The 27,936-nt window shown below is 41.3% G+C and overlaps 1 protein-coding gene across 1 annotated transcript; it reads right to left on the minus strand.

Annotated features, from left to right (window-relative positions):
* Nucleotides 1-1,441: 1,441 nt before the first annotated feature.
* On the minus strand, nucleotides 1,442-27,928 carry pou2f1b (POU class 2 homeobox 1b). The gene is made up of 16 exons (XM_034109542.2): nucleotides 27,846-27,928; nucleotides 20,539-20,604; nucleotides 19,879-19,958; nucleotides 19,415-19,501; nucleotides 19,099-19,194; nucleotides 17,595-17,768; nucleotides 14,239-14,341; nucleotides 14,034-14,125; nucleotides 13,704-13,877; nucleotides 12,264-12,405; nucleotides 11,135-11,289; nucleotides 10,709-10,888; nucleotides 10,430-10,541; nucleotides 9,503-9,797; nucleotides 8,879-8,979; nucleotides 1,442-7,422 (listed from the first exon to the last, which is right to left on the minus strand). The coding sequence occupies exons 1-16, from the start codon at nucleotides 27,889-27,891 to the stop codon at nucleotides 7,178-7,180; spliced, it is 2,148 nt and encodes a 715-aa protein (XP_033965433.1). The 5' UTR covers nucleotides 27,892-27,928; the 3' UTR covers nucleotides 1,442-7,177.
* Nucleotides 27,929-27,936: the final 8 nt, after the last annotated feature.

A 27,936-nucleotide genomic window follows, 5' to 3' on the forward strand; every position in this document is an offset into this window, starting at 1 on the left:
TAATTGTTGATATATTTATGATCCACGTCAAGTATTCAGTTTCGGTGGCATTTCTTCAGTTTTTCCAAAGGTCTTCTCATCAGGGCTCTAGAAATAAAGAACTATGGCAGATCTCCATCCATCCATCCATTTTCTCCCGATTATCCGTGGTCGGGTCGCGGGGGTAGCAGTTCCAGCAGAGAGCCCCAAACTTCCTTTTCCCTGGCGACATCAACCAGCTCTGACTGGGGGATCCCAACGGCAGATCTGTAATATGTAATGCAGCCGAACCGTGTATTACAATGCCGTTATGTGATGACTTTCAAAGAGAAAAGCAAGAGCACTCGGAATTAAGTATTATTTTAAAATATTTTCCGGATTTCATATAATATAAACACCAAATCCCAGCATGCATTACGGCTAAAACATCCAATCAACGAGCTTAAACCCGAGCCCTGGCTTAAACCATAGTTGAGGATCTTGTGTAATCGCTCAAAATGCCTACGTCTGTTTCCGGTTATTTTTATTTTGAAATTCAGTTCCTGACAGACGCCAAAAAAGCCTGAGATTATGGAATTAAACCAATAAATAAAAGCAAGGATAATTGTGTGTTATTGGTGATTAAATAACAGTGTGTTATTTTGAAAAGAATAACAAATAACAAAAAAAAGATGAAAAAATACAGATTTCAGTACCCTGAGGCTCTGAGCCCCATTTATTTTCCTCACAGACGGCAACAAAAGTCCGAAATTTAAAATAAAAGCAATAATTGTGGCTTGATATTGAGTAAGAACATATTTTTATGAACCACACAGCTTCCGGTCTTCCACGACCCGACCGGAGAAAAAGACCTGCTGCAGTTACGAAACACATTACCAGTAGAAATACATTGCTTTTAAAATCGTGCTGTGCAACACGAAAAAAAGAGGGAAATCGTGATGGTGAACACGAAATGCCATGAGACTGGGTTGGATAGCATGCTAACATTTACCAGATAGCACTAAACAAAGTATAATGATATACTTTGATTTAGCCTGATAGCATGCCATCATTTACAAGTGTTAAACATAAAGTATACTAGAAACTGATAGGTATAATACAAAGTATGCCAACATTATGAGGGATTCGGTGTTACGGTTAACATGATACAATTAATTAGTGCTACACAAAGTATAGCAGAAGCTGATAAGCGACAGAATGTATTCCTGTTTAACTTTAGAAGTTATTGGGCACAAAATGAAAAAAAGCCTGCATGGCTTACGGCCCGTACGAAGCGTCAGCCAATCAAACCGCTGCTTGTGTGTCAGGGGCGGGAGATTCATGTGATTGGTTGTTGTTCGAGTGTCAGACACGCCCGCCGGCAAACGTCAACGCACGCCGCTGTGTGGACGGGCCGTTAGAATTGGTGCTTCTGAATATCAAACTGTAACTGAATGCCAATAAAAGACAAAGCACATCAAAACACTTGGAAAATGGTTTAATGATGTTTACAACAAAAGAGAACTGTACATTTACAGTAAAAGATTATTTTTATATGTGTATAAAAACAAAACAAACAAAAATACAGCAGATAAATGCATCAAAATCTACTATGTATCCTGATTCACATACTTAAAACTCCTACACAACCTTTCAGTTCTACGCCGTACTTTACGGCAGTATTTGTAGTTGTTTTTTTCCTTGTAGTCAAATCAGAGCAGTTTCTCACAGAGTTTTTGTCCATGATGGAAATCAGGACTCCTTAAATTAGAGTCCTGGAACGACAAGTATTATCAGACGGCAGAGTAAGAAACAGGTAAATAAATCAGGGACACATTCCTTTAGATGAGCCCAAGCTTTCCAACGCGAGTAGTAAATGTTTTACGTAATGCAGTTCTTGAGATAAAACAAACATATGTACATGGTTGGCATTTTTTTTTTGGTTTTCTCATTTTTCCTATCTTGTTGAAAGCCATGGTCACACACACATAACACACCCAAAAAACATACAAAAATACTATATCTTTAACCTACCAAGAGTAAGACAGTTCTGCAATTAGTTCCATGCTGTGACAGAAAAAAAAGAGATTACAACAAACAAACGAGAAACTTTTCACGCAAGATTTTCTCAGAAATATACCAAAATATACATCTAAGCTTTGGAATCACTGAGGCTAGAACTAAAGCCAGTGCTGGGTTTGTCTCTTAATACACATGCTGCAGGGTGGAAGGGAGAGAAGGACAGAGAAAGACACAGGACAGAGAGATATCTTTGGTATCTGCATTTGTCAAAAGTTAAATATTTGGATTTTTGCTTTGGGATAGCGCTTGTGAGGCCCTTCAAACCTCACTCGGAGTAAAGCCTTAAACAAAGTGTCGCTGGGACACAGTCCATGCAGAGTGACAGGACCATGATGCATAGTGTCACAGCGGATCAGAGTCTGTAGTGAAGAGACGATGGCAAAGGAGGAAGCAGAAGAGGAGGAGGGAGGAGGGGACACAGCAGTGAGTTGAGGATGTGTATTCCTGGAGACAACAGGGTAAAATGTCCTGGGACTATACAGTGTGATGAGGAAGAGACAGAGGCAGGAAGAGCAGTTTCACCGCAGTCCTTGAGAGAGAGAGAAAGAGTGGACGGGGAAACATAACAACAAACATACAGTCCTGAGCATGTACAGTGTGCACAGGATTAACCCTCAGTGTGTATTAACAAACATCACCCAGCTACCACCAGATTGTGTCTGTGGGAGAAGCCCGTTCGGCCCCTTTTCGCCCCCCTGTCCCACCTCCGATCCCCGCCCACAGGCACTGAAACCGCAGGGTGTTTTTTCGGGCGGGTACACATTCACATGCAGTAAAAAGCAAATGAATAGCGGACTCGGGTGAGAGCGTGCAGCCGGGATTTGATCTGAGCAGTGAGGCGGGGATGGGCCGAGAGACGGGCGTTGTTTCCTTTACAATCAAGTTAGAAGTCTTTGGTTATTGTTGGTACCACAGGAGAGCGGGTCGTGTGGGGAGACACGGACATACCTGCACTTAGTCAGAGTGAAAAAAAAAATTAAATAGAAAACAGGATTGTCAAACTTAAAGTGTTCAAATGTGGCGTCTATTCAAAGTAACTTTTCAAAGGAATATAATGCGCTAAAATACAAACAAACCAATTCCATAAAAGGCTGAAAAATACATCAGTGTGCAGCATAAAAAACACCAAATTGTGAAAAAGAAAAAACAGCAGACATTCACGAGTACAGGTATGTATTCTGTCTCCCTCTTGTGGTGTGACTTTCCACAACCCTCCACAAGTACAGTATAAACGGGCTTCTCCACTGACACACTTTCTGTATTTTATTCTTTTTTTGTGATTTTTTAATAATATTTTATATTTCTTAAGTAGATTAAAGCAGGTTTCACTCAGTCTTGAGTTAGAAATGAGGTATACAACAGCTCTTTTTGCCTTAACTGGTGCTCCACACTTCCTTTGTCAACGTTAAAAACCAGCAAACCAGCGTGGCGGGTTCAACAAACTACAACTTGATGCACGGCTGATCCACAAGAGCAACTTGAAGTCTGGAGATCACGTTATGAAACTACGGCATCAAAGCAGAGCCAGTGGCAACAACTTTAGTTGACAGTAGATAAGATCATTAATAGATAAAACACTCGTTTTTTTTCTTTAACTGGCTTGCTTTTAGGCTTTAGATATCGGTAAAGTCCCCAGTATGGACCAACAAAAAAAGTACTCTTTATGTCTCACCATTTTTAAAGAAAATCACCCCCGAAAACCCACTAGAAGATGGATCAAATGCACCATAATGGTTTGCAGACTGTACTCACTATTCTCTCTTTAAAAGACACACTCACACACACACACTCACACTCACATCCACCTGCTGGAATTATTAGTAAAGCTTTTCTCACAGGTATCTTTAACCTGTCTGAGTCACACCTAAAAGCAAAGGTCGCAACATAATCATCCCACTCTCCAAAATGCCCAGAGTGCACCGCTTTGTTTCAGTGAAAGCGGTGCCCCCGGTGAGCCAACGCTCTCACGCACACAACAATGCTACAATGCTCATGTCTTCTACGTAACAATAAGGCATAAATGATAATGTTAATCTTCTTTGTCAAACTAAGAAAGCCAGTGATCTTGCCCTCACACTATACAAAACAATTAAAAGGCATAAAGTAAAAAAATCAAATGATTGTTAAAGACGGCACAACAAATCAAGTCCACGTGACTCAAACAAAAACACATCTATTAAAAGATTAAGATCAGAGTCAGGAGTGTCCGAGCAAACACAAGAGGCGTGATCTCAGATTTCTTATTTTTTGGTCTTATCAGTTAAAAAAAAAGAAAAATCGTTATTTTGCAATAATAGAAAAGGAGGATTTAGGGGAGTTTTTTTCTCGGGTAAGAATGATAAACACTACATTCAGTCTTGATAACATACTGGTTCAAATATAAAATGTGAATATCTTACACGTGTTTATATATATATTTATATGTATAGAATTAAGAAAAGATTGTTTCTCGAATTCTTTCCTCAGATAAATATTTCAGTAACATCCTATGGTGCCGATGGCAACTGGTTCATCTTGCAACATGTTCCACTCTTTAGTAACTACAAACAGCACGGAAACTGGACCGAGTCCTCGAAGACGGGGAACCAGCGACGTGAGCAGCCAGACACCCGCCCAGCTGCAAAGAGAAAGGCTTGTCCTTTGGCAAGAAGGATCTCAAAATAATATTCAAACCTGGAAATACCCCATAAATAGTAGTACTAGAAAATAGCAGTAGTAAGTTGTCCTTTCCTATGTTTGGTTTATCAGTATAAACTTTGACTGGCGAGCCAGACGGTACTTATACATTCTACACTGTTCTATACACAGAAATGTCTAAAGGTGAACCTTATGTTAAGTGCTGCTGAGGTATATTCAGTCAAAGTAATCAAAAGAAAAGAAGTACACAAGAGGAGAACATGGACAAACTTCACTGCCTACAACCTCAGCGATCTAACAACGCTGTGGTAACTCATTTTGTAGAACAATGCTACTTTTTTATGTGGGGTTCAGTTGAATGTGTAGCACATAACAGTACTTAGACAACACTGTGTTGAGTAAGATCATTTGGCAGGTTTTAAAACGAGTCCGCAGACAGATTTAGGGAGCAGCATATCGTTTCATAGCGTGCTGGTTCCAAAATGGCGATGCTGAGAGGGAGTGTGGTGACTGATGGTCCGATCTCAGCATTTACATAAAAGTGAGCCCTCCGAGGGCAGGCCTGATCTCACAGGGTGTATTCATAAAGCTATAGGAGAGCATGCAGGCCTCTAGCCAGCTCAGCTCCAGCAGGAGCTTCAGCAGCAAGTTGTTAAAGCTAGGTTTCTGTGATCCTTATCTAGCAGAACCAAATAAGGACTATGCGGTATTAACCGAGGCAGAGAGTGGGAAATAAAGTCAGCAGTGTGAAGAGTAGGGCAACTACTGAGGAAAACCACTTTGGTTCAAGCTGTTGTTTTATGGCTGAATATTAGTACAAAACCAAAAAACAGAACCTTTCCACTTTGCTTCAGAAAAGTCCAAAACTGCTACCATAAAGATAAAGGAAAACTAAGCCATCAAATGGCTGAAGGATAACCAGGATCAGGCGTTAGGGGCGAGGCCCTGGTGATAAACAAAACCATTCAAAATGAGTCAAAACGAACATTTTCTTGTGCCCCATCCCACCAATCCGTCTGTGTTTGGTCAGTTTGTGCTGCCAATCTTTTAAGTTGAGCGATGAGACACTTTGTCAAATTAAAAAAAAGGTCATCTTTGGAAAATGATCATCAAAATATTGCATTTCTATATTCTGTTGACAATGAAGAGAAATTCTGTACTCATAAATATATCGACTAGACTAAGCTACACCGAGTACACACAGCAATTATTTTAACAAATATTTTTGGTATATCTTAAAGTACGAAGCCAGTCGAGTGACTGCAGACAGAGAAAGACAGAATTTCATTCCTCCCCAAACAGGCAGACTGCAGCTCATCAATCCAGTTTTTTGGTACAGATACTGTGCACAAGTAGATACGACGGTACTACTATTAAGAAAATAAAAATAAAACAAAAACACAACAACCCCATCTAGCCAATGCCAGCATACATTTGGTATGATGCCCATGCCCTGACTAATCTCCCAACGACAGAGCAGTCAGCCGCAGAGCCGCGTGGATCATGCAGGAACTGAACTCTCTGTAGACAACACATGCAGACGTCTATTTGCTTCCTCTGAATCCAAACGTAATGTACAGTTTTCCAATAGACCACCATCCAAAACAAATCACCCTTAAATCCGACACGGGACTGCATGTCCGCAGCTCTTTATAAAGCTTTCAACGCAATGTTTTCAGTCATTTTCTATCAGTGTCTGTAATCCGCACCGAGACGGTGATTTTACAAAACGCTTTGGGGCTACTTCGCTCCGCAGCCAAATGTAAAACTCAGTGTTTCCAGAAAGAGAGACTCAGAGAGACACGTCTTGTCCCTCTGATCCTTAAAGCAACGATAACCTTTATCTCGGCCACTTATTACTTGTTTTTAAAGCCTTATAACCACGATTACAAATTGAGTTAACTTAATATTAGACTTACAAAGTTCTGAAAATGTTAAAAAATACAGAAAAGAAAGGGAAAAGAAAATCTCTACAATATAACTTTGATATGATTTGCGTCAAGGCCTGTCCAAAAAAAACTCAAAAAGAGATAATTAAAAGGTGGGGTGACACACAAATCCCCGTTAGTGATGATGAATATTAGTAGTAAATCAGTTTGAACCTTAAAAGAGAAAAATCAAAAACGTTTTTGGTTAGAAGTGTTTCAGAGAAATTCTGACCTGGAAATAGGAGGATATATATTTATATATATACACACACACACAATGTGAACGGCTTGATCGTGCCGGGGACTATTCATCCTCCCGGTCACTTGGTCAAGGTTCATGATGAGCGGCAGGCCAACAACAGCGAATGTTTGTTGGAAAAAAAACATCCAAGAATCAAAAAAGAAACAAAAATGTAAAAAGTCAACCTCAACCTCACTTGGGGTCGTTTTCTTTTTGGTGGCAGCAAAAGGATTAAATAATGATAGATACAATGGAAAGAATGTGGGGTTGGTTAGTGGAGCGCTGATCTCAGACGCCCTGACGAGAGAAACAGACGGTATGCAGCCGGGCTTCACTGAGCCTTGGAGGCAGCGGTGATGGTGGAGTTTTGCACAGGCACAGCAGCCGCGGAGGCTTGAAGGTGGGGGTCGGAGGTCAGCTGCAGCCCCCCTACCCCCGGCATCAGGCTGACGGGGTTACTGGTGAGCAGCGACAGGTTCTGGGGGTTCAGGAAGAGCGGTGTGCCGCCAGACGTGTTGGCGAACAGAAGGTTGCTGCCGTCCAGAGACGTGATGGGGATCTGACTGGAGGCCAGAGCTGAGGGGAGGCGGGGGAGGAGGGTTTAGAGAGAGAGCAAATGGGGGGGGGATCAGTCACATTGTAGTCTACTTGAAATACATAGAGTCCTGTTGTTTTATGCTAGAAATGTATAGTAAGGGTCCCCAGCACATAGAAGCTGCCGGCAGTGGCTCAGTCAGTAGGGGCTTGGACTGTGAGCCGTCGGGTCGCCGGTTCAAGTCCCCGAACAGACCTAAAATATGGAGTGTGGACTGCTACTTGGAGAGGTCCCAGTTCACCTCCTGCCCTGTGTGGTGCACTTGAGCAAGGCACCGGACACCCCCCTTACTCCCATTGCTCCCCGGGCGCTGTGCAATAGCTGCCCACTGCTCCTAGTACTAGACTCCTGGTACTAGGATGGGTTAAAAGCAGAGAACACATGTCACTGTGTTCTGTGTGCTCTGCATGTGTGACCATTAAAGAGGGTTTCATCCCTCCCAATTCTATTCATCTATTCTATTCCGACCCGACATGTTGAGTACCCCCAAGTTTTATGTTAGAAATGTATAGTAAGGGTCCCCAGCACATAGAAACCACCGGATGCTAACTTGCATGTTGGGCAATTTGTACATTTGGCACAAGTTGCATTAATTAGCACATGCAGTCAATAGTTAAACAATGGCTTGGCTGATGGGGACCATTTGGATGTTATTGAGAGAATATATGGTTTAGCTAAAAAGATAAGAATGAGTTCATTCAACGTTTGAGTCATTTGAAATGTAAAAACATTGAATGTTTCCAGCTTTTCAGATATTGGGATGTTTCTGCTTTGAGGACTATTACTTTCGATGTTTAATGTACGTGCTCCTGGTTAAACGAACACACTGCGTTGGGTTCAATCTCAATTAAAAAGAAACCCACTTTTTGCACAGAAGTAATTTTCTCTCAGCACGATTAACCTCATGGGCGTGGCCCGATTAATTCAGCTATTAATATGCAAATGCATTGTGGGCCTCATTACATTTTGCTTTAATTATACAAACAATGGGATATCTTCATAAACCCATGGTGAATTTTAATTTCTTAATTATTTTCCTTTATAAATGCTATGAATATGTTCTTTTTGTTCTTTAAAATCACACTGCCTATTTCATTTAATTGATTCATTAATTCATCTGGCTCCTAATTAGTCATGTTTAGTATATTTATAACTGGCTTTTATTGCCTATTTTTGTGGGAAACTATCTTTGAATCCGTCATGCTACCAAGGACGATGCAGGATATCAGTATGTGGCAATCAGCATTTAGCAGTTAAAATAATATGCGTGTACTAACGAGTATTCTTCTGTCTCGATAAAGACAAAACGACCCAACCCTAGTAATGTTTTCCTTCTGGAGTTGTAGCTCCATACATACCATGACCTGGGACTGTGCTGTATGTGTATAGTATGACAAGTATGTAAATATGTGCAACGGAATAATTAAATATACATACATTGATAAACACCTTGGATGGTAGCCAAGGTGCTGTTGCTCATGAGGGCCGGATTCAGCGCACCGCCAAGGCCTCCAGAAGTCAGACTGAGCAGGGCCCCGCTGGAAAAGGATAAATGACATGAAGAGATAAGACCCCTGAAGCTCCACAGAGTGATAATCATTGCATTAAGTGTTGGGAAAGTACTGAATGTACTCTTCTAATATCAGAGTACACATGATAACAAAGGCCCTGCGTAGCTGTGTACGTAACAGGATGTCTGATTACCTGGAAGAGCATCAGGACTGTTTTAGGCATACGATAGCTATGTGATTAACATGATGATTGAGCCTCTATGGAGATAGACATATGACAAGCATGCTCATTTCTGACGTGGTCTCAGCTAATCTAAACATTGTATACCGCTTTGAACCGGTATTCCTGCATCTTGTGACGGTGTAACTCCCTCTCTTGCATATCAGCACGGGACACTGCTCAGGAACTAGTTGTCCCAAATGCTCTGTATGTGATGACTACTTCCATTCTTGCAAGGATAATAAATACATGTATCCTGATTATTGAAGCTCAAGCCGGCGACGAGTGATATTGTTTTAACATTAATATTTGAACAGAACCTGTACTAACCCAGGAGCGAACTGAGAGGAGGCCATGAGTCCCGGGTTGAGCCCCGCGGCGGCAGCAGCCATGGCGGCGAAGCTGCTGGGCAACTGAGCCTGCTGCAGCGCGGCCGAGAGACTGGAGGCCGACACCATCAGCTGACCCCCCCCCAGAGAGGCGATGGATGTGGGGGCCTGGATGATGGTGTGGCCCTTGTTCTCTGCTTTCATAGACTGAATAGTCGTTGGCGACGGGCTCAAAGATGGAGAGCAGGCTGTAGTAAATATGGGTGCAGTGGAGATGACCGATGCCGTGTTCGTGCCTTTGAGGAAGAAAACAACAGTTAGCATTCAATGATATTATAGTGCAGTGATGTGGTAGGTTTTCCTGTGTAAGGGGATTCCCCGGGGGTCCCCATTAAAACGTGTACTCTTTGAGAGTTTAACTGGTGTTTGGTGTCATATGATTATAAATATGATTATATTCATAATATCTAAAAATATTCGTAAAGTAAAAATGGTGTAAAAACCTTTTTCACAAAAATCTAACATGATAAAGAAACCAATGTGTTTTTAGGAGTAACTTATAATTGGTATTTATAGCATCATTCTGTAATACATATATATTAACATATCTTTTCTCAAAATGAAACCTCGAACCTAATATTTTAAAAGTGAGTCTATCACACAAATGTATATAAGATACTGTACCAATTAAATGGCGTAAAATGTATTTCATATTTTCTTACTCTTTTGCTTCTGGATCTCTTCTTAGGGGAGATACGTGTGCATAAAGTGAATACATGTAAAGTGAATACATGTAAAGTCGTGGAGAGGCGTTTATATTGACTCCACTGAGTCCCTTTGGATTTCAATGCATTTGAGACGCCGAGCAACATCACTGATCGTTTGTTAGGGGCCCATTCTCAAACACACATGGCGAACCCGTACACACCTGTGAAAGACAAATTGGCGACGCTGGTGCTGGTGAGAGGCATCATTGGGTTTACAGTCAGAGTGGTGGATGTGTTAATAGGACTGTTCACAAGGCTTGCTGTGCTGGCCACCTGAGAAACAGAATAACAGAGAGGACTACATTAGATTAGAGCGTCAACAAACAGCTAAAACAGATGTGATGAATCGTTTTGAATTGTAGTTTCATCCAGTGAACAAATAAGTGAAAATGATCCTGAAATGGATCCAGGAATAGTTAATAGACTCTGTTCGTCATTACCATGGGGCTACTCGGGGTAAAGAGGGTTTTAATGGCGCCTCCTCCCATGCCGCTGCTGGGGGGGTTGATCCTCTTCTCCTTCTGCCGGCGGTTGCAGAACCAGACCCGGATCACCTCCTTCTCCATGTTGAGCTGGTCAGCGATCATGGTGATCTCTTCAGAGGTAGGCTTTTGGTTCTGCTGGAAGAGGCAACAAGCCAGAGAAGCCATGTGAGCACCGAGCAGTCTCTAAAACCTGATCAATATGACATTCAGAAAAACGAGTTCCCACAAAATGGGCAAATATAGGTCAGCTTAAAAAAAAAAGTTATTTGTGTGTGCGTGTCGTAACCAATCAATTAGAGGTAAAGTTTTGAAGTGAAATACAAATGTAGACGACACTAAAAACATACTTCAATTAAATGTGCTCGAGGGTGAGTTTCTAACCTCCAGAAAGCTATTTTCTAAGGCCACTCGGATGTTGGTCTCGATGCTAGTCCTCTTCTTCCGTCTGCGGTTGATCCCCTCGATGCCCATCCCCGGGGAGCCCAGCGAGTTGGGGCTGGACAGGGACTGGTCCGATGTCAGGTTCTCTGCACAAACAGCACCGACACAAAAGACAGGAAGAGAGGTAAAGGCCCTGGAGAGATACACAACGCACTCATGTCGGGGACGGGTGGCGCAGTGGTCTGTGCGTTTGATCATCAGATCAAGGGGGCGTTGGGGAACTCCAGTTCGAAACCCGCTCCCGCCCAGGCCGTTGTGTCCTTGGGCAAGACACTTCACCCGAATTTTCTCCTGTGGGTATTGTCCACAGTAGATGACCGTTATCTGTATGTGTAATGTGTATTTGTAAAGCGCTTTGAGAGTCTTTGATAAAGCGCTATAATAAATATAAGGATTATTATTATGTCAGGGAGACGAAGAGTATGCAGAGCTAAAGTGTGTTAAGGAAATTGTGCAATCAAATGTGTTAACATTACTAACCTTAGTTTCTCTGATTAGGTCATCTCTCTGGGAGTGAACCTTAAATGTGTGTGTGTGGTCAACAGACGTGTTTAGGGGTGAGGTTTTGCATACTGTGTCTGAGGGGTATCTGTATATCCCACTGTCTTGTAGGGTGTGATGGTTTTGCATAAAGTGCCAGAGGGAGTATCAGCTGGCCTCCCAGAATGTTGTTGTAATGTAAATCTGCTTTGTGATTAGGGATGGGTATCGTTTCAAATGTATCGATTCCAATTCCGCTTATCGATTCCGGTTCTTACCGAAATTGTGTATTTTGTATGGGTACCCGGTACCCAGCCTTTTCTTATCGGTTCTCACTTGGAACCGAGTTTCGGTTCCCAGTCCTATTTGTGATGTCCTCTTATAAAGAGAGCCTGTACCAGAACAGTACCTGCTCTTTGGAGGAGACGTCATACTTGCAAGTATAAAGTTCCTTATTGCTTTTAATACGAATATTGTGTTGCTGTACGTTTGTTACCCAACTGATTATTCTCTCTAGACCACAGCTGATTTTAAAGCTGCTACGACAAGTGCTTCTGTGCGAGGGATTCAGGAGGGTTCAGGGACAAACCTGCATCGTTGAGCCACTTCTCCAACAATGGCTTGAGTTTGCACATGTTCTTAAAGCTCAGGTTCAAGGCCTCAAAGCGAGAAATGGTAGTTTGGCTGAAGTCGTTTCCGTACAGCTTCCCCATGGCCAGGCCAACATCCCCCTGGCGGAGAGAGAGAGAAAGAGGAAAACATGAAACAAGAGAGAATACTTTTTACCCACAGACAAATTATAATATTATTATAATCAGTGTTTCTGCCAGATAGGCGTCTTGCCGCCATTTAAAAAAAAAAAAAAAAAGATCAAGAGTTTTTATCGCTTGAAATGACAAAAAGGAAAAAGGACAAGGAAATCCCTCTGCTGGAGGGGCAAAGGAGTGGTGGGATTCTTTTTGGAGTATTGCTGATCGTTTCCCCGACATTGGCGGGACAACACGGAACGTGCGCGAATTGGACGCGATGAGCGGGGTGCTAGTGGAGCACGCGCGTGAACTGCGAGCGCCGGAGCATCGTTGGCGGCAAAACTGAGGCTCCGTGGTAAACTGTGGGAACATGAAGAGCCGAGCCAAATGATCCGGCTCACTAACGTAAAGAGATAGTATCTATAAAGGGACGTCTCAATTCAACCCCCCCGCTCTCGGGTTGGACGCCCTCTCAGCCCTGGTCTGGCAGAAACACTGATTATAATAAAGTTTATTATTGGTATATGCACTAGCAAGATGAGATTATCTCTAAAACTTAATGCATGAAATTCACTGCAAGCTAAACCCCTCTCTAAACCTGGAGACATGCAGAATCAAGGGGGGGACGGGGGGACTTGTCCAAAAGTCATCAACACAAGATCAGAGATGTTGGATATGGATTAATCCAAGAAACCTCAGAGAGCTGAATGTGTGGAACATCAACACATGGGGCTTTCACCGTTGTTGTTGTTGTTGTAGTAGTGAGCGTCGTAACGCCGTCGACGTAAACGGTGACGTCATGACGCAGCAGCAGCACCAGTCGGGCTCTGGGCGGTGTGAACAAAACGGGGGCTGAAAAGAAGAACCGGTTCCGAACCAGAAAAGCTCTAGCACGGAGCTAGAACGGGGACCGCGTTGGTGTGAAAGGGGCATCAGACTCCTTCACTAGCTCCAAGGTGGAACACTAATAACATTAACTAGCCTAGCATGTAGCTTAAAAGTAATGTTGTCCCCCATGTGCAGGAAATAGCACGGTGAACTTAAACCAAATGGACAAGGGGGAACATTTTGTTTTATATCAGATAATTAAATCTATAAATAGAAGTTATAACTAAGCCTTAACTCAACTTGAATAACACAATATATTAAATGACTGTGCTATGAGAGAAAACTGTTGTTCCTGTTGCTTTCTCCTCCAACCGATTAACCGAGGGAGGAGGGTCAACTGAACATCATACAATCACTGAACCTGTGAGAAATACACAGAACATGACACTCACCTGCGTGAAGCCCAGTTTGATGCGCCTCTGTTTGAAGGTCTTGGCAAACTGTTCCAGTTCCTCCAGATCGCTGGGCTCCTCCAGAGTCGGGGTGTCCAGCCGTTTGGGGGTGGTCTGACTGTGGGGCAGGGACAGGATCGGTGTGGCTGCAGTTGTGCGGGTTGGAGTGGCAGGCTGAAGAAATAAGCAAAATATAAAAATGTATTTGTTATCAAGGCAAAGTCAGCAAAGGGGAGAAAGTATTACAAAATTACACCTAATCTATACAAGTTTGCTTCGTAGTTAGATTTTATTATATATATCTCAGAGTTCTCTTGCGTCATTACGAACCTGAGTTGTGAGGGTGATGCTTGGTTGAGTCGTCAGGAGGTTAGCTTGGCTTTGAGGTAGTTGATTTAGAAGACTCTGGGCTTGCATTAGGCCTACAGTGTAAAATACGTGAGAGTTAAGATACATGTATTGAAATATTCTTCCGTAACAATCAAATATTGGATTTGCCTCCTTTCTTAATTCTGCATGTAGTGTGTTTCCTCACCCTGTTGGGTATGCGGTGGCTGTGAGATGATGAACTGCGTGGGCTGCAGCTGCGTGGGCTGCAGCAGGACAAACTGCGGCATGCTGAGATTCTGCGGCTGCAGCTGCTGGCAGAAAACACAAACTAATGATCAGTAAACTCACAGATAAATAAGCTATTTATAACACAGTTTATGCTTTGCAGATGTTCCAACATATCTTAAGTTTGACTATGGCTATCAATTACAATATTGTTATTTTACGGAGCCCCCTAGGGGACATGGAGAAGGGAAAAAAATGATTTGAACAAAACCCCTTTGCGGTTTGTAGACGGTCCCTAAGCACTCCTCCTCTCCCTCCTCCAGCTGCAGATTGTAACCAACTCTTGATGTTTAGCTCGGATGACGGCGCGTATCGAACTGTTCTGATAAAAACGACTCTGTAGCTCGTTGTCTACCTTGCTATGATTGTAAAGTCATGTTGTTTGTATTTTTACAACGTTACGTTCATGAGTTATTGATCCGCGAAATTCTAATCTGTCAATAACTCAGCTCAGAGGGACGTGCATGTCCCCTCGCTCTGAGTGTTCTCTTGAGGTGTCTTCACTTATGTGAAACCCTTTATATATACAGTCTATGTGTGAAACTAGGGGTGGGCGATATTGAAAAATATATTATCACGATATTTTTCAAGCAGTATCACGATAGACGATATATAACACGATATTTTTTCATGTCTGTTATTATGGTTATTTTTCAAGTTACTTAACGGTACAAGCACCTACAAGGTAACAGCAACTAAAACAAAAAGGAGTAACAGACCAAAATACCATTTCAAGCTGGTTTTATTTCTGAAATGAATCCCTGAATGAACAATTCAACAATTTGCTATGGCTTCAAGTTTCTCAGTATAAAAATGAACTTTCTGAGGTAGCACTAGCAGTGAACATCAATAAACATGGAGGGTAAAACATAACTAAGTAAAACATAAAACATCAATGAGGAAAAGTCAGTGCCAAACAATTAAAATGTAAACTTTCGACTTGAAGTGCAATAAAAGACTTTAGCATAACTGAAGGGAAAAACTATATAAATACCTTATTGATAAAATAAAATATAAGCCAACAGAATCAAACAAGACAATAAATAAAGTGCAATACTGTCTGAATCCTGACTAGACAGCTTTGTTTTACTTTTCTTGTTGTATGACAGAACACAATCACAGATTTTTTGCCAGGAAAATCAGTTTGTCAACTTTCTCTGGCTTGAGAGTTGCCCTTTGGCCCTGAACGAGGGAGCACTAGTTGCCGGAATGCAGAGATACTTTCGAGCTAATTGGCTAACCCGTGGAAAGTTTCCATCATGGTTTTGCCACCATTCCAGAGGATCCATTTCACTGTCTGCATTTGGTACGGACAGGTAGGATTTCAATTCTGCCTCTATTGCTTATTTTAGGGATGGAGAAGCAGATGTGCCAGCTGCAGTTACAGCAGAGGTCTTCAAAAAGCTGGCCAGTGTTTTCTTAGCTTTCTTTTTGTGGGGGCCCTGGTTTGCTTCTGCCTCAAGGCTCTGTGGTGTGGAGGGAGATGAAGATGCTGCGGGACACTGTGCTTGTACAGTGACAGTCAGCAAGGACTCAAGCTCAGACACAGCTCTGGCTTGTATCTTCTCTAAGTTGTCACTGTCAATGTACTTTCTTTTGAACCTTGGATCAACAAGTGAAGCCATATCCAGCAGTTCATCAGTTTTGGGATCCTTGTATTTGTCAGTGAGGTAGTTGAGAATGATCATCTTAATTTCTCCTGAGAGGTCAGTGTCGTCATCATCCGCTTTTAAGAGGTGTTCTTTGAACAGGTGAAGCACTGGCTTTACATAAGACACACTCACATAGTCCTCACCTAAAAAGAACTTTTTTTTCCTAGTCAGGATTATTATTATTTTTATTTTTTTATCACGATAGATACGATATCTCTTAAAAAGCATATCATGGAGACCTAATATCGTCACGACGATATATATCGTCATATCGCCCACCCCTATGTGAAACCCGTGCCTATTGCCAAGCACTGATGTTATATCTTTATATTTAAGGCCAAGCTCAAAGTAAAATCGATGAACCGCTCCATTGTTGTGGTTTCTGTGTTGCCGTAGCAGCCGAACTGACCAGGAAGTACATTGAGCTAAATGAAAAGTATTGCGAGATCTCGCAAAACATTTGTTGTCCCCTAGGGGGCTCCGTATTATTTCATACTAAAGAGCAGGGTATATTATTTAAGCCAATCATTTAGATATACCAACCCATGTTGAATACAAATTAATACTTTATTATACTTATATAAATATTTATCCACGCAATAAACCGTATTTAATTTTGTCTTAATTTACATTACATTTATTTCATATTCTGGTCTTGTACATATCATAATTCTATTTACATGTATATAGACTTTTTGCACTACTTTTTATTTTGTATTTTATTATATATGTTGCATTGAGCTCCGGTCGTAAGATCTTCTTCGCCATTTCTACTTTGTGCATATGACAATAAAACCTTTGAATCTTTGAAATGTTATTTAGCTGAATCCAAAGAAACGTACATACTTAATCAATCTCTCTCAATCCTATATAAACCAAATAAATGACCAATCAAGTACTGGAGCAATTTGGGGGTTAAATATCGTGCCCAATGACCTTTGGTCGAGGGGCTTGGGGTCAAACCACTAACCGTCTAATTGGTAGATGATCATAAACCCCCTGAGCAACAACAGCCGAAAGTTCAGTATAAGCAATTTCCAGAGAATGTACATCTATAAATAAGTCAGCTTCATGCAAAACATTTCGGGGCAAGTTCTCAAACAGGAAATTAAGTTGATATCAGGGTTCATACACTTTTTCCACCAATGATTTCAATGACTTCTCCATGACCTTTACCTAATTTTCCATGACCCAAAACATTTCTCTTTCTCAGCGGTACCACTGAAAATGGTTTATTTTAACATGGAACAGGAAAATAAGGCCTGAAACATGTTGTGCCTCTAAAACAAATCAAATAGTAGGCTGACTAGCTCCTACAGGCTAAAGCAACTAAAATCTCTCACCAGCAAAATACCTCGACAGTTAAATGCCATTTTACGTTTTATTACTATACAGTATTTATTATCATTATAGTATTACTATTTTGGCGATTAGATAAAATATAAATTATATTTGATGCAACTTTAGTTACATTTCCATAACTTTTCCAAAACTTTGTGAAAAATATTGTTTTCCAGAACTTTTCCAGGGCCTGGAATTAGCATTTTTTATTTCCATGACTTTTCCAGTTTTTTAATGAGAACCCTGTGATATATTTGCAGAAACATGTGTGATCGTGACTTACAGAGGCGATCTGGATGGGCTGGGACAGCTGGGTAATGGGCGTGGCTGCCTGCGCCGAGATGCTGGCCCCGGTGGTGCTGTTCTGCTGGTTGGCCGACTGCTGCATGGCGGCGGCCAGGAGCTGAGCCTGAGCCTGCTGGATCAACATCTGCTGCTGCGCCGGGGTCAGGGTCAACTGAGGGACAGGGAGAGAGAGAGGGACCATGGAGGGTAGGGGAGAGAGAGAGAGGGGGGGACCATGGAGGGCAGAGAGAGGGGTAACAGAGAGATAGAGGAAGTAGAGAAAGTAGCGTTTAGGCAAATCAGTTTTATCTTCTGTTATAGAGATCTTTTGAGTTAGTGTTGTCACAATACTTGAGTTTTGGTTGTGATACCCATAAAAAGGGAATTTTAATGAAAGGATTGCCATGGCAGCACACCAGTAGGAGGGCACAATATATATATATATTTTATTAACTTGCACAATAAACAGATTGTGAGATATTGCACTTAGGTTTTTTTTTATAGAAACGTAACTGCCATTCTTTTTTATTAGTGACTTTTGTGTTAATAAAAGAATATTTTAAATAATTTAGAATGAAGGATATTTTAGCAGTACAGTAGAAGCAGCAAAAAAGCTGGAGTACATTTTCATAACGGGTTATTTTTTTTGGGTGTAATTCTTATATCTATATTCAACGACTTTATTGCATATTTTACTCATATTGAGCAGCTCTACACAGCCGGACACTACAAAGACGTGTGCTGCTTAAGATGTATGACACGTCATGCCACTTGACATGTTGGAAAGGACTGCCTTCATTAGATTCAATCAAATGTTCTCATAATTTATCCATGCTTTGCTTCAGTTTTCCAACCCTTTGATGCTGTTGCCAAATCTACTTTAATGTCAAGAACCGCAGCTCTGCATAGTCGGATTTCTCCTTTACTTTGTTATTCCAACATGTATGAACACAGACACCTTTACAGATGCTACTGAAGTGGAAAAATCATGCTAAATAAATCACATTTAAGTTTTGAGAGTTTCTTAAATGTTCTCTAATTTAATTGAACTGCTCTCAAAAAGGTATCAAAGTCATGAAACTGTCAGTATTGTAGCAACATGAGCCCTGACAGGCAGATGGAGATTGGACTCATGCAGCTGAGCGGAGGCAAAAGTGCAATGTTGATGTCATGTTCAAACTCAAATCCACATGCACAGTCACTCCCGCAGAGCAGCTGCTTCCCTACAGTAGGTCCTCGGGGAGAACATGGATGGATATGAAATGTGTCGTGTGGTTAACCTGACCATGAGTGTACAAACACATCAAGACTATGTCCAAACCCATCCGTCCATTTTCTGTAATGGAAGAGTTTGGACATAGCCTCACAATCATGGGATGAACAAGCAGGCGCAGAATCAGGGCAAGCAATCATATTTGCACCCAGCCTCTCAGCCAGGGTTGATCATGTTTAATTGTATGACTATGTTTGAACTCAAAGCAATGAGGCAAAAGGCCACTTACTCCGGCAATCTGAGCCCCGGCCAACATTAGCTGGGTTTGAGGCAAACCGCTCTGCTGGACGGAGGTCGGAAGAGCACTCGGGTCTTCCGACTTAGACTAGTGGAGGTGAAGCAAAGAGGAAGGCTTAGAGGAAATCTTCCTACAGGTGTTCACAGCACGAGGTAGTCTCTTAATTTAACATCATTGTTGTTATTATTAAAAACCAACAAGATAGAAAACACTTGAAAGCATGTTTAATTCAGACCAAAAAGAACAGTTTTAATCAAGTAAAAGCACAACAATTGAAAAACAATGAAACATGTCACGTCTGTGCTACCTGAGAGTGAGTCTTCAGTCTTTGAGCAGGCATAGGAATTTGAATAAAATAGTTATTGTGAAAGTTGCTATTTAAATGTGCTGCAGCCTTCAGAGACAGGAAAAGTGAATGGGAAAGGAGGGGAGAGTTGAGATGCTAATTAAAATAACCGTTATGCAGTGCATGTCAATTCTGCATAGATTTGCATATTCTCTGCCATCTGTTTCCGAGCAACCGCAGAGCAGCTCATTAGCATACAGGGTTGATTAATCTGCCGTGTTGCCAGGCGACACAAGCAGAGCCTGGCTCATTTAAATGAACTCATTTGGCTCGTGCAGAGGAGCAAACCTCTGGTAAAACATCACACCTCATTTCATTGTGAAACTACAATTAAGATGTGCAACTACACTAAAACACTACATCCGATTATTTCACATAAAAACTAAAACTAAAAAAGTTTCTTAAAGACAGTGATGACGTGTTACCTGTTGGAGGAGGGCTTGTGCGTGTGCGTTAGTGAGAGGCATCGCCTGCCTCTGAAAGTCGAACCCATTGATTTGGATTCCTGAGGAGAAGAAATGCAGTTAATGAAACGAGCGGTCGGAGGAACAGAGAAGCTTGTGGTCCAACTGGCGACATTATATACGCTGTTGTTGGTTTAACACAAAAAGAGGAACATAATAGTCAAATGCAGAAGAATATTTGAAAATGACAACACATGTGATCCAAATTAGTAACACAGAAATACATATGAACAGTATGAGTTTGCACATTCATATTTACGTTATTAAACACAAATTGAATATACAAATGAGAAGTGACTGAATGGTGTTCACTGCGATCACAGTATCACAGTCACTGAAGCTCTGCGACGCAGCTAATTAGTGTGACATTCAATTGAGGGAAACTGCTCTGTGAGGTAAACACTTCATTTGACAAAGAAGACCGCTAACGGCGCTTTTGGAAAGCTGCCATGTCTTTTCTTTTTAATGAGTGAATAATACAAAAGCCTTTTTCAGATTTGTGCTGCAAAAATGTTAATTTAGGCTGTGGATTTGAAACCTGTTGAACGAGGAGGTAAATATCCTGCATTTCAATCCAGTTAATAACAACAAAAGAAAAGGAAGAAGCTGGAGGTCACTCACCGGTGTTCCCGTCACCACTTTCCATTGCACATTTAGTAGTTTCTGACTGATTATTCACTTTAGCATCTGGAAGAGCCAGACAGAGACAGACAGTGAGACAGACTCACACCCACTGCCGGTGAAAACATAACAACCATGTCTGGATGATTTCAGGAGCCCTGTGCTATCGTCACCTGATTATATACATCCTATAAATGCATGACATTCCTGCTCTGCAGTAACCTTTCTGTCACATGTAACTTCTCTAGACCAACACAATGACTGACAATAAACTCGTACAAGTCAAATGTAACGCAAAGGTGGTGCGAGATCAACCTTTTCCGTTTCACATTAGGACGCCCGACAACAAATCCCAGCTGAGCTCCAAAGAACTCACCCGCTCTCGCTCCACCTGTGTTTTCCAGCATGGTTGCGGAGCCTATCGTGGAAAATGTGCTTCTGCCGGGTAAACACACCACCAACAGGGCGTCCGGCTCCGAGTTCCTCCTCCCTCTCTTCACTCTCCACTGGTCAGCAGCGGGTTCAATACAAGCGGAGCGACTACAGACACAGTGGCACTGTCCGCCGCTCGGTTCACTGAACAACACTGGGATACGCACACTGGGAAAGCCAACAGGGTTTAGGCAAACAGCTTCTCTCTTAGCACTCTCTTTATTTTCTTATAGCTCTGCCCCTCTCCGTTTTTTTCAAACCAGTGCCTACTTTGCACCCGCTCTCCCTTTTTCCCTCCCTCTCTCTCTCTCTTGCCAAGATTGTCTGTACTTATGAAAAAGTTCAACCTCTCCCTCTTGCTGGAATGAAACAAACGACAAAGTGCAGCTGGCGGCCTCCTCTAATTCTGCCCCCCCCCACCCGGCTCTATAATGAAGCATAATCAGTATTCAGCTGATTAAAGCCGTATGCAAATCTGCCTCTGCCTCGTTAGCAATGCAAGGCTTTGAAGTCCTGCGAGCGACGCATTTCACACCGAGCTCTGAAAGCTTTCTGCATAATTGAAACCCCTATAAATATTTATCATCTCATTAGCATATTAATTGGATGGCTTTTGGAGGACGATAAAAAACAGGGGAATAAGGACGACACGGGGAGGGGAATGAAAAAGTGATCAAACTAGCACTTGGCGCAGCGCAGGGAGGCAGCAGCACAAGACCAATTATAAATCGGGTGCACGGCTCAAAAAGTAATTAGCTAAGAGCAGGTAAAAGGGCCGGAGATATCCCAGAATGCAATGTGAGGCCTGCCGGCGGTGGTCAGGACATGTTAGCAAGGCGGCATTAAACGTCTAAGACTCGTTCGGAGTATCTCCAGGAGTCACGGGCCTAACTGCAAAAAAAGGGGGGTCTGGGGAAGGAGTGGGAGGAGGACTCGCTCAATCGGAAATAAATAACTCCACATTAATCCACCGCAAGCCTGTCATTACTGCTAGACCCCCTGTGGCTAAAGCATTCCTGAGCGAGCGACTACAGAGAGTGGGTGGCGGGCTGTTGCTGTCCATGTTTATGAAGTGTTTGGGGATTAGCATATTTAGATTAGCTTTTGCATGCCATTAGTATTTCACTTTGGAGCGCTTTTGAATTCATTTCCAGGATGCTTGAGGAGTTTTAACGGCGGGGATGTAGACCTGCGATGGAGCTGCACAGGTGTCCAGTGAATCAGAATGACTGGACAGGAATGCATGGATGTATTAGGGTTTGCAGGGGAGGGGGCTTACCAACTAAATCCACATCAACTGCAAAAAGCTCTGATCAACCTCTTCACTTAACCCGCTGCCTGCTGAAAGGCATTTAACTGCTGACCTGATCGAACAATGGCAAGAGGGCACGGTAGCGTTGAAAAACAAACAGACCCGTTATCAGCAGGGTGACCGCATGAGGGACGAGGCTTCAGGCACTCAGCAATGTTTTCAGCCTTTTTGTAAACATCAGCATGCATTTATGACGAGTTGCCACTAAAGCAGTAGTGCCTTATTTTGGTATGAAGTACTCCATCAACATGCTTTATCAGGTTGCAAATGTTATCTAACATTACTAAATAGGGCTGCAACTAATCTGCCTGTTGTTGAGTCTATAACATTTCTGAAAATAGCCACACATTCCCCAGCGTGTATACAGACAGGGGAACAATGCTAGTTTTTCACCAGAAAAAGTCCAAAACCATAATATATACACCGAGTCATCACAGACGATCTTCACAATTGAGAAACGTAAACCAATTCATATTTTTGCCAAAATAATGATATAAAGTACACGAGTTGCTGATGACTTTTCTGTCCATCATTTCTCCACTAACTTTTACAGATCTACAAATAATTACATAAATGTGGGTATTGTTCCCAATGTATGTGTCTATATCCCTCTGTCCATCCTCCTTTAACCTCAAAAACATACAGTTATTGATTAGGGCTGCAACAACAAATATTTAAACATATTCATTATTCTCCTGGTCATTTTCTTTTAGATCACTTCGGAAAAGGTCCACCAAAGCCCGAGATGAAGCCTTGTTTTGTCGGACCAAAAGTCCAAAACCAAACTATATTCACTTCCTTAGATATACTTCAAAGTAAACTTGTTTAATCCTCACATTTAGAACCTTCTCCTTCAAAAGAACCCATGTTTGGAAATCACAGCCCTTAACAACAAATGGACACTACACTATATCATACAACTCTCTCCTGTTGTTCTCTTCAAACATCCCAGTGTTTGGTTAAAACCCGGCTGGACTTTAAAGCATCTCTCCAACAATCATATCATGCCAACAAATGAATAAACAAAAGAGATGTGAATGCAGAGGCAGTCATCAGCAGTGCACTTCAACACATGTACGACTACTTGGTTGAACGGTTTGCAAAACCCTGCTGTGGAACAATGCATTACACAAATATCCTGCGAAGAGAATTTTAAATAGCTACCTCATTAGCGCTGTAATATGGGAAGGCTGGCTGAATACTGCAAGGCAGTTAATGTGAGCGCGGAGATTCAACATGAGACAGAGCAAACTTAATTAGCACATCCACATTCAGCCCTAGCACCTACATTCCTCATCTTAAACTCAGAATACATAAAGACCACTTTTACAAATCTAGACCACTTGCACACTAAGCAGAAATTGAAACGATCGGCATGTATGATCACGACAGATATCAGGGACCTGATAACCAAACGGCCTAAATATTCATGGGTTCAGCTGGAGTAACATGAATATTGAACATAGCTTTTATTACAAGTAATAAACAAATGTTGTGTGCCTAGTAGGCACAACATTTGGCACTGCCTAGTACAGCAGCAACACTGGACTAAGGCCACAAGTGAACAGAATACAGTGCAGTGTAATTTGATGAGGGGTGATGCGGCTAACACCACTGTAAGCTCCTGCGGTATCTCTTGGGTGGTCATTAGCTAACTGTCTATAGACTTTGTGGAAAATTCAATCTAACTTAATTAAATGGAAGTTTCTGGAGGGTGGTGGTGGTGGGGATATTCAACTACTTCAAAATAGCCCAGGCAGAGGCTGAATTTGCACATATATTCACAATGATATTATTAGCATAAACTGCTGGATATTTGTTTGGTGTATGAACACTTTCTTGTAATATCTTTACCATACACTCTTACGCTGTCTCCTGGAAGAATCACCAACTTTCACTTAATCAGCTCCACAATTCTTATTATGCTGAATATTTAACGCATGCGTCTGAAACATAAAGGCATTTCATGAAATTCTGGCAAATGTTTTCCAGTGATCTAAATAATGACAGACACATGAGAGTCATCGGGAACAACATGCCAATTGTTGCTTGACTAATGCATCGACAAATCATAAGCTCCCCTCTGTCTACTGTTCCTGAAAGCCCAATTTGTAGATTATCTGCTGTACCCTCACTTGTACCTAATACCTATATGTTTTTCCTAAATAAAAAAGGTTGTATATACGTGTAACTCTTCCAAATGCTTTCATATAACCAGACATGCAAGTATGTTTTGACTTTTCTGAAAAAGGCAAATCTTCTCTCATTTCGGCACTTTACTACAGATCACCAGGAACAAGCCGTTATCTGTTTAGAGCACAACACACAGCTCTGATTAGTTATGATTTCTTCCTCCACAGTGGAAAACTTGTCTGACTGGAGCCTTCATGGAGGCCTTCTCTGTACTTTGAGACGGCATGTCCTGAATGTATTACTCAAATTATGCATTATTCATAACAACTGTGTTTACATCAATGAATATTCATGGTGGAACTACAAGGCTAGAATGAGGGTGGAACTGAAAAACTGATTAAATGAGAAAAGTAGCCTAAGTTTCTCATCTGTTCTTTAAAGTAGCCCAGTTTAATAACACTTTTTCCAGAGTGGAAGTAATTCCTGATATGCCAATATGGCTTGGCTTTGAATATGGGAAATACATTTAGTATCATGCCTACGCCTGCAACTACCAATTATTTTCGATTGGATCTGCTGATAATAGTTTCAATTAATTGATAAATGTTTGGTTTTAAAATGGCAATCACAACTTAACCTAAGAGAGCCAAACATGTCATCTTTAAAAATATTGTATTCACACTAACATAATAACAAAGAAAAGTAGGAATCCTGCTGATTTGAGGCTGAAATCAGAATGGCTTAAAAATATCTAAAACTATTAAATTCACAATAAAAATAAATGCTTATTGTTTTCTTTGTTTATCGACTAATCGTTTAGAACCATCGTGACTGTCTAGCAACATATAGCATATCATAAAATGGCCTGTAATGTGATACTGTTGTTACTTACTTACTAGACTTTACAAATGTACCTTGTGATGTGTCAGAACGATGCAGACAGGGTATGAATAAATATTTGAATGTGATTCGTATTACTAGAAATGAAATCTTAAACACCCGTAGGGCATGAGACATAAAGTTGATTGTTATTATTAAAACATATGAAACTGCAGTTCCATTTAATCATGTTTTAAATTGCATAGGTAGGTCTGTCACAACTGCATAAACTATATTCGTAAAAGATTACAACAGAGAAAAATAAACAACATTGTTTGAGCCAATTATTACTGTTGAATCACAATTTGGTAAGGACACCTTTAGAGCTGCCTTTTGTGTAAAGATAATCTTAACTGTGGAGTAAAATGTTTACGTATACTGCAGTACTACATAATTATTGTGTTTCATCTTGTACTCTTTTACATATTACATCTACAAAGAAGGTAATGGTTTTTTGTGTTCGCTTCGCATGTTTGTCAGGTATTTTATGGATTAACTACAGGCCTGATTTTCATGAAACTAATACTTTAATTATCATTAAAGGGGCATGGCTTTGCCGGAGAACTCACTATCTATGTAACAACCTAGTTTTGTATTATACACCTCTTATGGTTAAATGTTTACTTTTATATGTTTTACATTTGCATATTATTTACCTCTTATTATTTAACTTTATATGTACTGGTGTTGTCTATTTGCTGCTGTAACAACCACATTCTCTATCATAAAAGGTTTGTCTTATCTTAAAAAGGAAAAGCCCATCCCCTGTAGAGTTGCTAAAACACACTGCTTCTTTAAAAACGAAGTAAATGGCAAACTGAACTACACAAAGAAAGAAAAAAAGTGCCATCAAGCTGTGTCTTGCCCGGCCATGAAACCGGCAGAGTGAATAGTGAGTGCCTGTTATTATTGTGGCTTTCCGGAAGTGGGCCTCATACCCCTCCCTGTGCCTTGGGGGGGGGGGGATACACAGGTACAACCTTTGTTTTCAGCACAGACACACTCGGTCAAAACTACTGAAACAACGAGGGGCAGACCAGAAAAATCTCCAACTGTTGCTTCCATTAGCTCCACAATTATTATTATCCTAAATATTTTAAAGCATGTGTCTGTATTATAAAAGGCATATGCATCCACCAACCATAACCTCCCCCCTGCCTACTATTTACTGAAAGCCCCTCATTCTGTAGATTATCTGCTTCACCCTCACTTGTACCTTTAGGTTTCTCCCAAAAAAATTAGAAAGGGTTTTTATTTGTGTACCTCTTCCAAATGCTTATTTATAACCAGATATGCAAGTGCGTTTTTAATTTTTCGAAAGATCAAATTGGGCATCTTATCATAAAAGACGCACTTCTTAAAAACTGCTCAGTCAAAAGCAGTGAAAAGTTGTAGGAAAATAAATAAAATATTCTAATGCGATGGATTTACAGTTAACCTCCAAAATAACGTTACTCCCACTTCACGTGAAGAAGTGTACGGCCCAACTTCAAACAAACTACTAGAAACTTAAACTCTAGCAAGATGAGAAACACTACAGAGCAACGCTAATAACATCGTTTTAAAATAGCTAGCAAGGAGAATTGTTTTTATTTTTAGTTGATTTTTTAGACTAAAGCCAAGTTAGCTGCTAAACGACTGGACCAAGTTAGAGGAGGTAGCCAGTTAGCCGTTGGAATGAGAACCAGCGTTTTAACAGACGAAGCCACATGTTACAAGCAGTTAAGTAAATATTGATAGTATGTGTTCTGTTGACATGCTGCTTATTGTGCCGCATAAGCTCCGGTTCCTCGTCGGTCGATGGGACATGCTTTAGTCCGCTCTGGGGCTCCGGCAGGCCCGCATGAATAACACAACAGGCTGCGCCGAGCACACAAAAGACTGAGGGCAAAAACTGCTTTAAAAAAAGCTAAAAACAGTTCGAGCTCAACCACACCGAGATGACACCGTGTAATAAACAACAACAAGAAAAAACACATGTCCGATCCTTTTTTTAATTTATTCCCTCCAGTTGAAAACAAACAGCCACTGAATCACTGGAGAAATGAATATGCAAACCCGGATCAAAACCTCCCCATCAACACAAAGCCAAGCGTTAGCATCCGAGCTAACGTTAGCCTGCTAGCATCCTCCCATCAACACAAAGCCAACCGTTAGCAACCGAGCTAACGTTAGCCTACTAGCATCCTTATTTCCATCAGATTGCGAGAGAGAAAACAGTCTAAATATGTCATATATGAAACCAGAGGCTCTTCGGCGATTACTAATAAAATATGCTAAATTGTATTTGTCGACAGAGGTATGAATATGTAGGGAGGTACGGCCGTCTAATCACACAAAGGGGGGAGGCATGTTTCCATGTAATTTTACCGTCGCACTGCTATAGCTCGTTTCCTCCTCTGTCAAATTACTGTGTGTTAAACTGCAATATATCTGAATATCATCCTCCTTCCTAAATCCATCTGCAATTCATCTGCACTCCGTTTATCACAGATTGTGAGTATCACAGTTTGAATATGAGTATGAATATGTAAAATGCTGTAATCATTACCTGGTCCTGAACTCTCATCTTGACTCGCTGCTCCTCCGTCCGCCATTTTGAATATTTAACCCGAAATCCCAGCGCTGAGCCTACCAGCAGC

Source organism: Pseudochaenichthys georgianus, chromosome 21 (genome assembly GCF_902827115.2).
Source record: "Pseudochaenichthys georgianus chromosome 21, fPseGeo1.2, whole genome shotgun sequence".
In the NCBI taxonomy this organism is placed as follows: Eukaryota; Metazoa; Chordata; class Actinopteri; order Perciformes; family Channichthyidae; genus Pseudochaenichthys; species Pseudochaenichthys georgianus.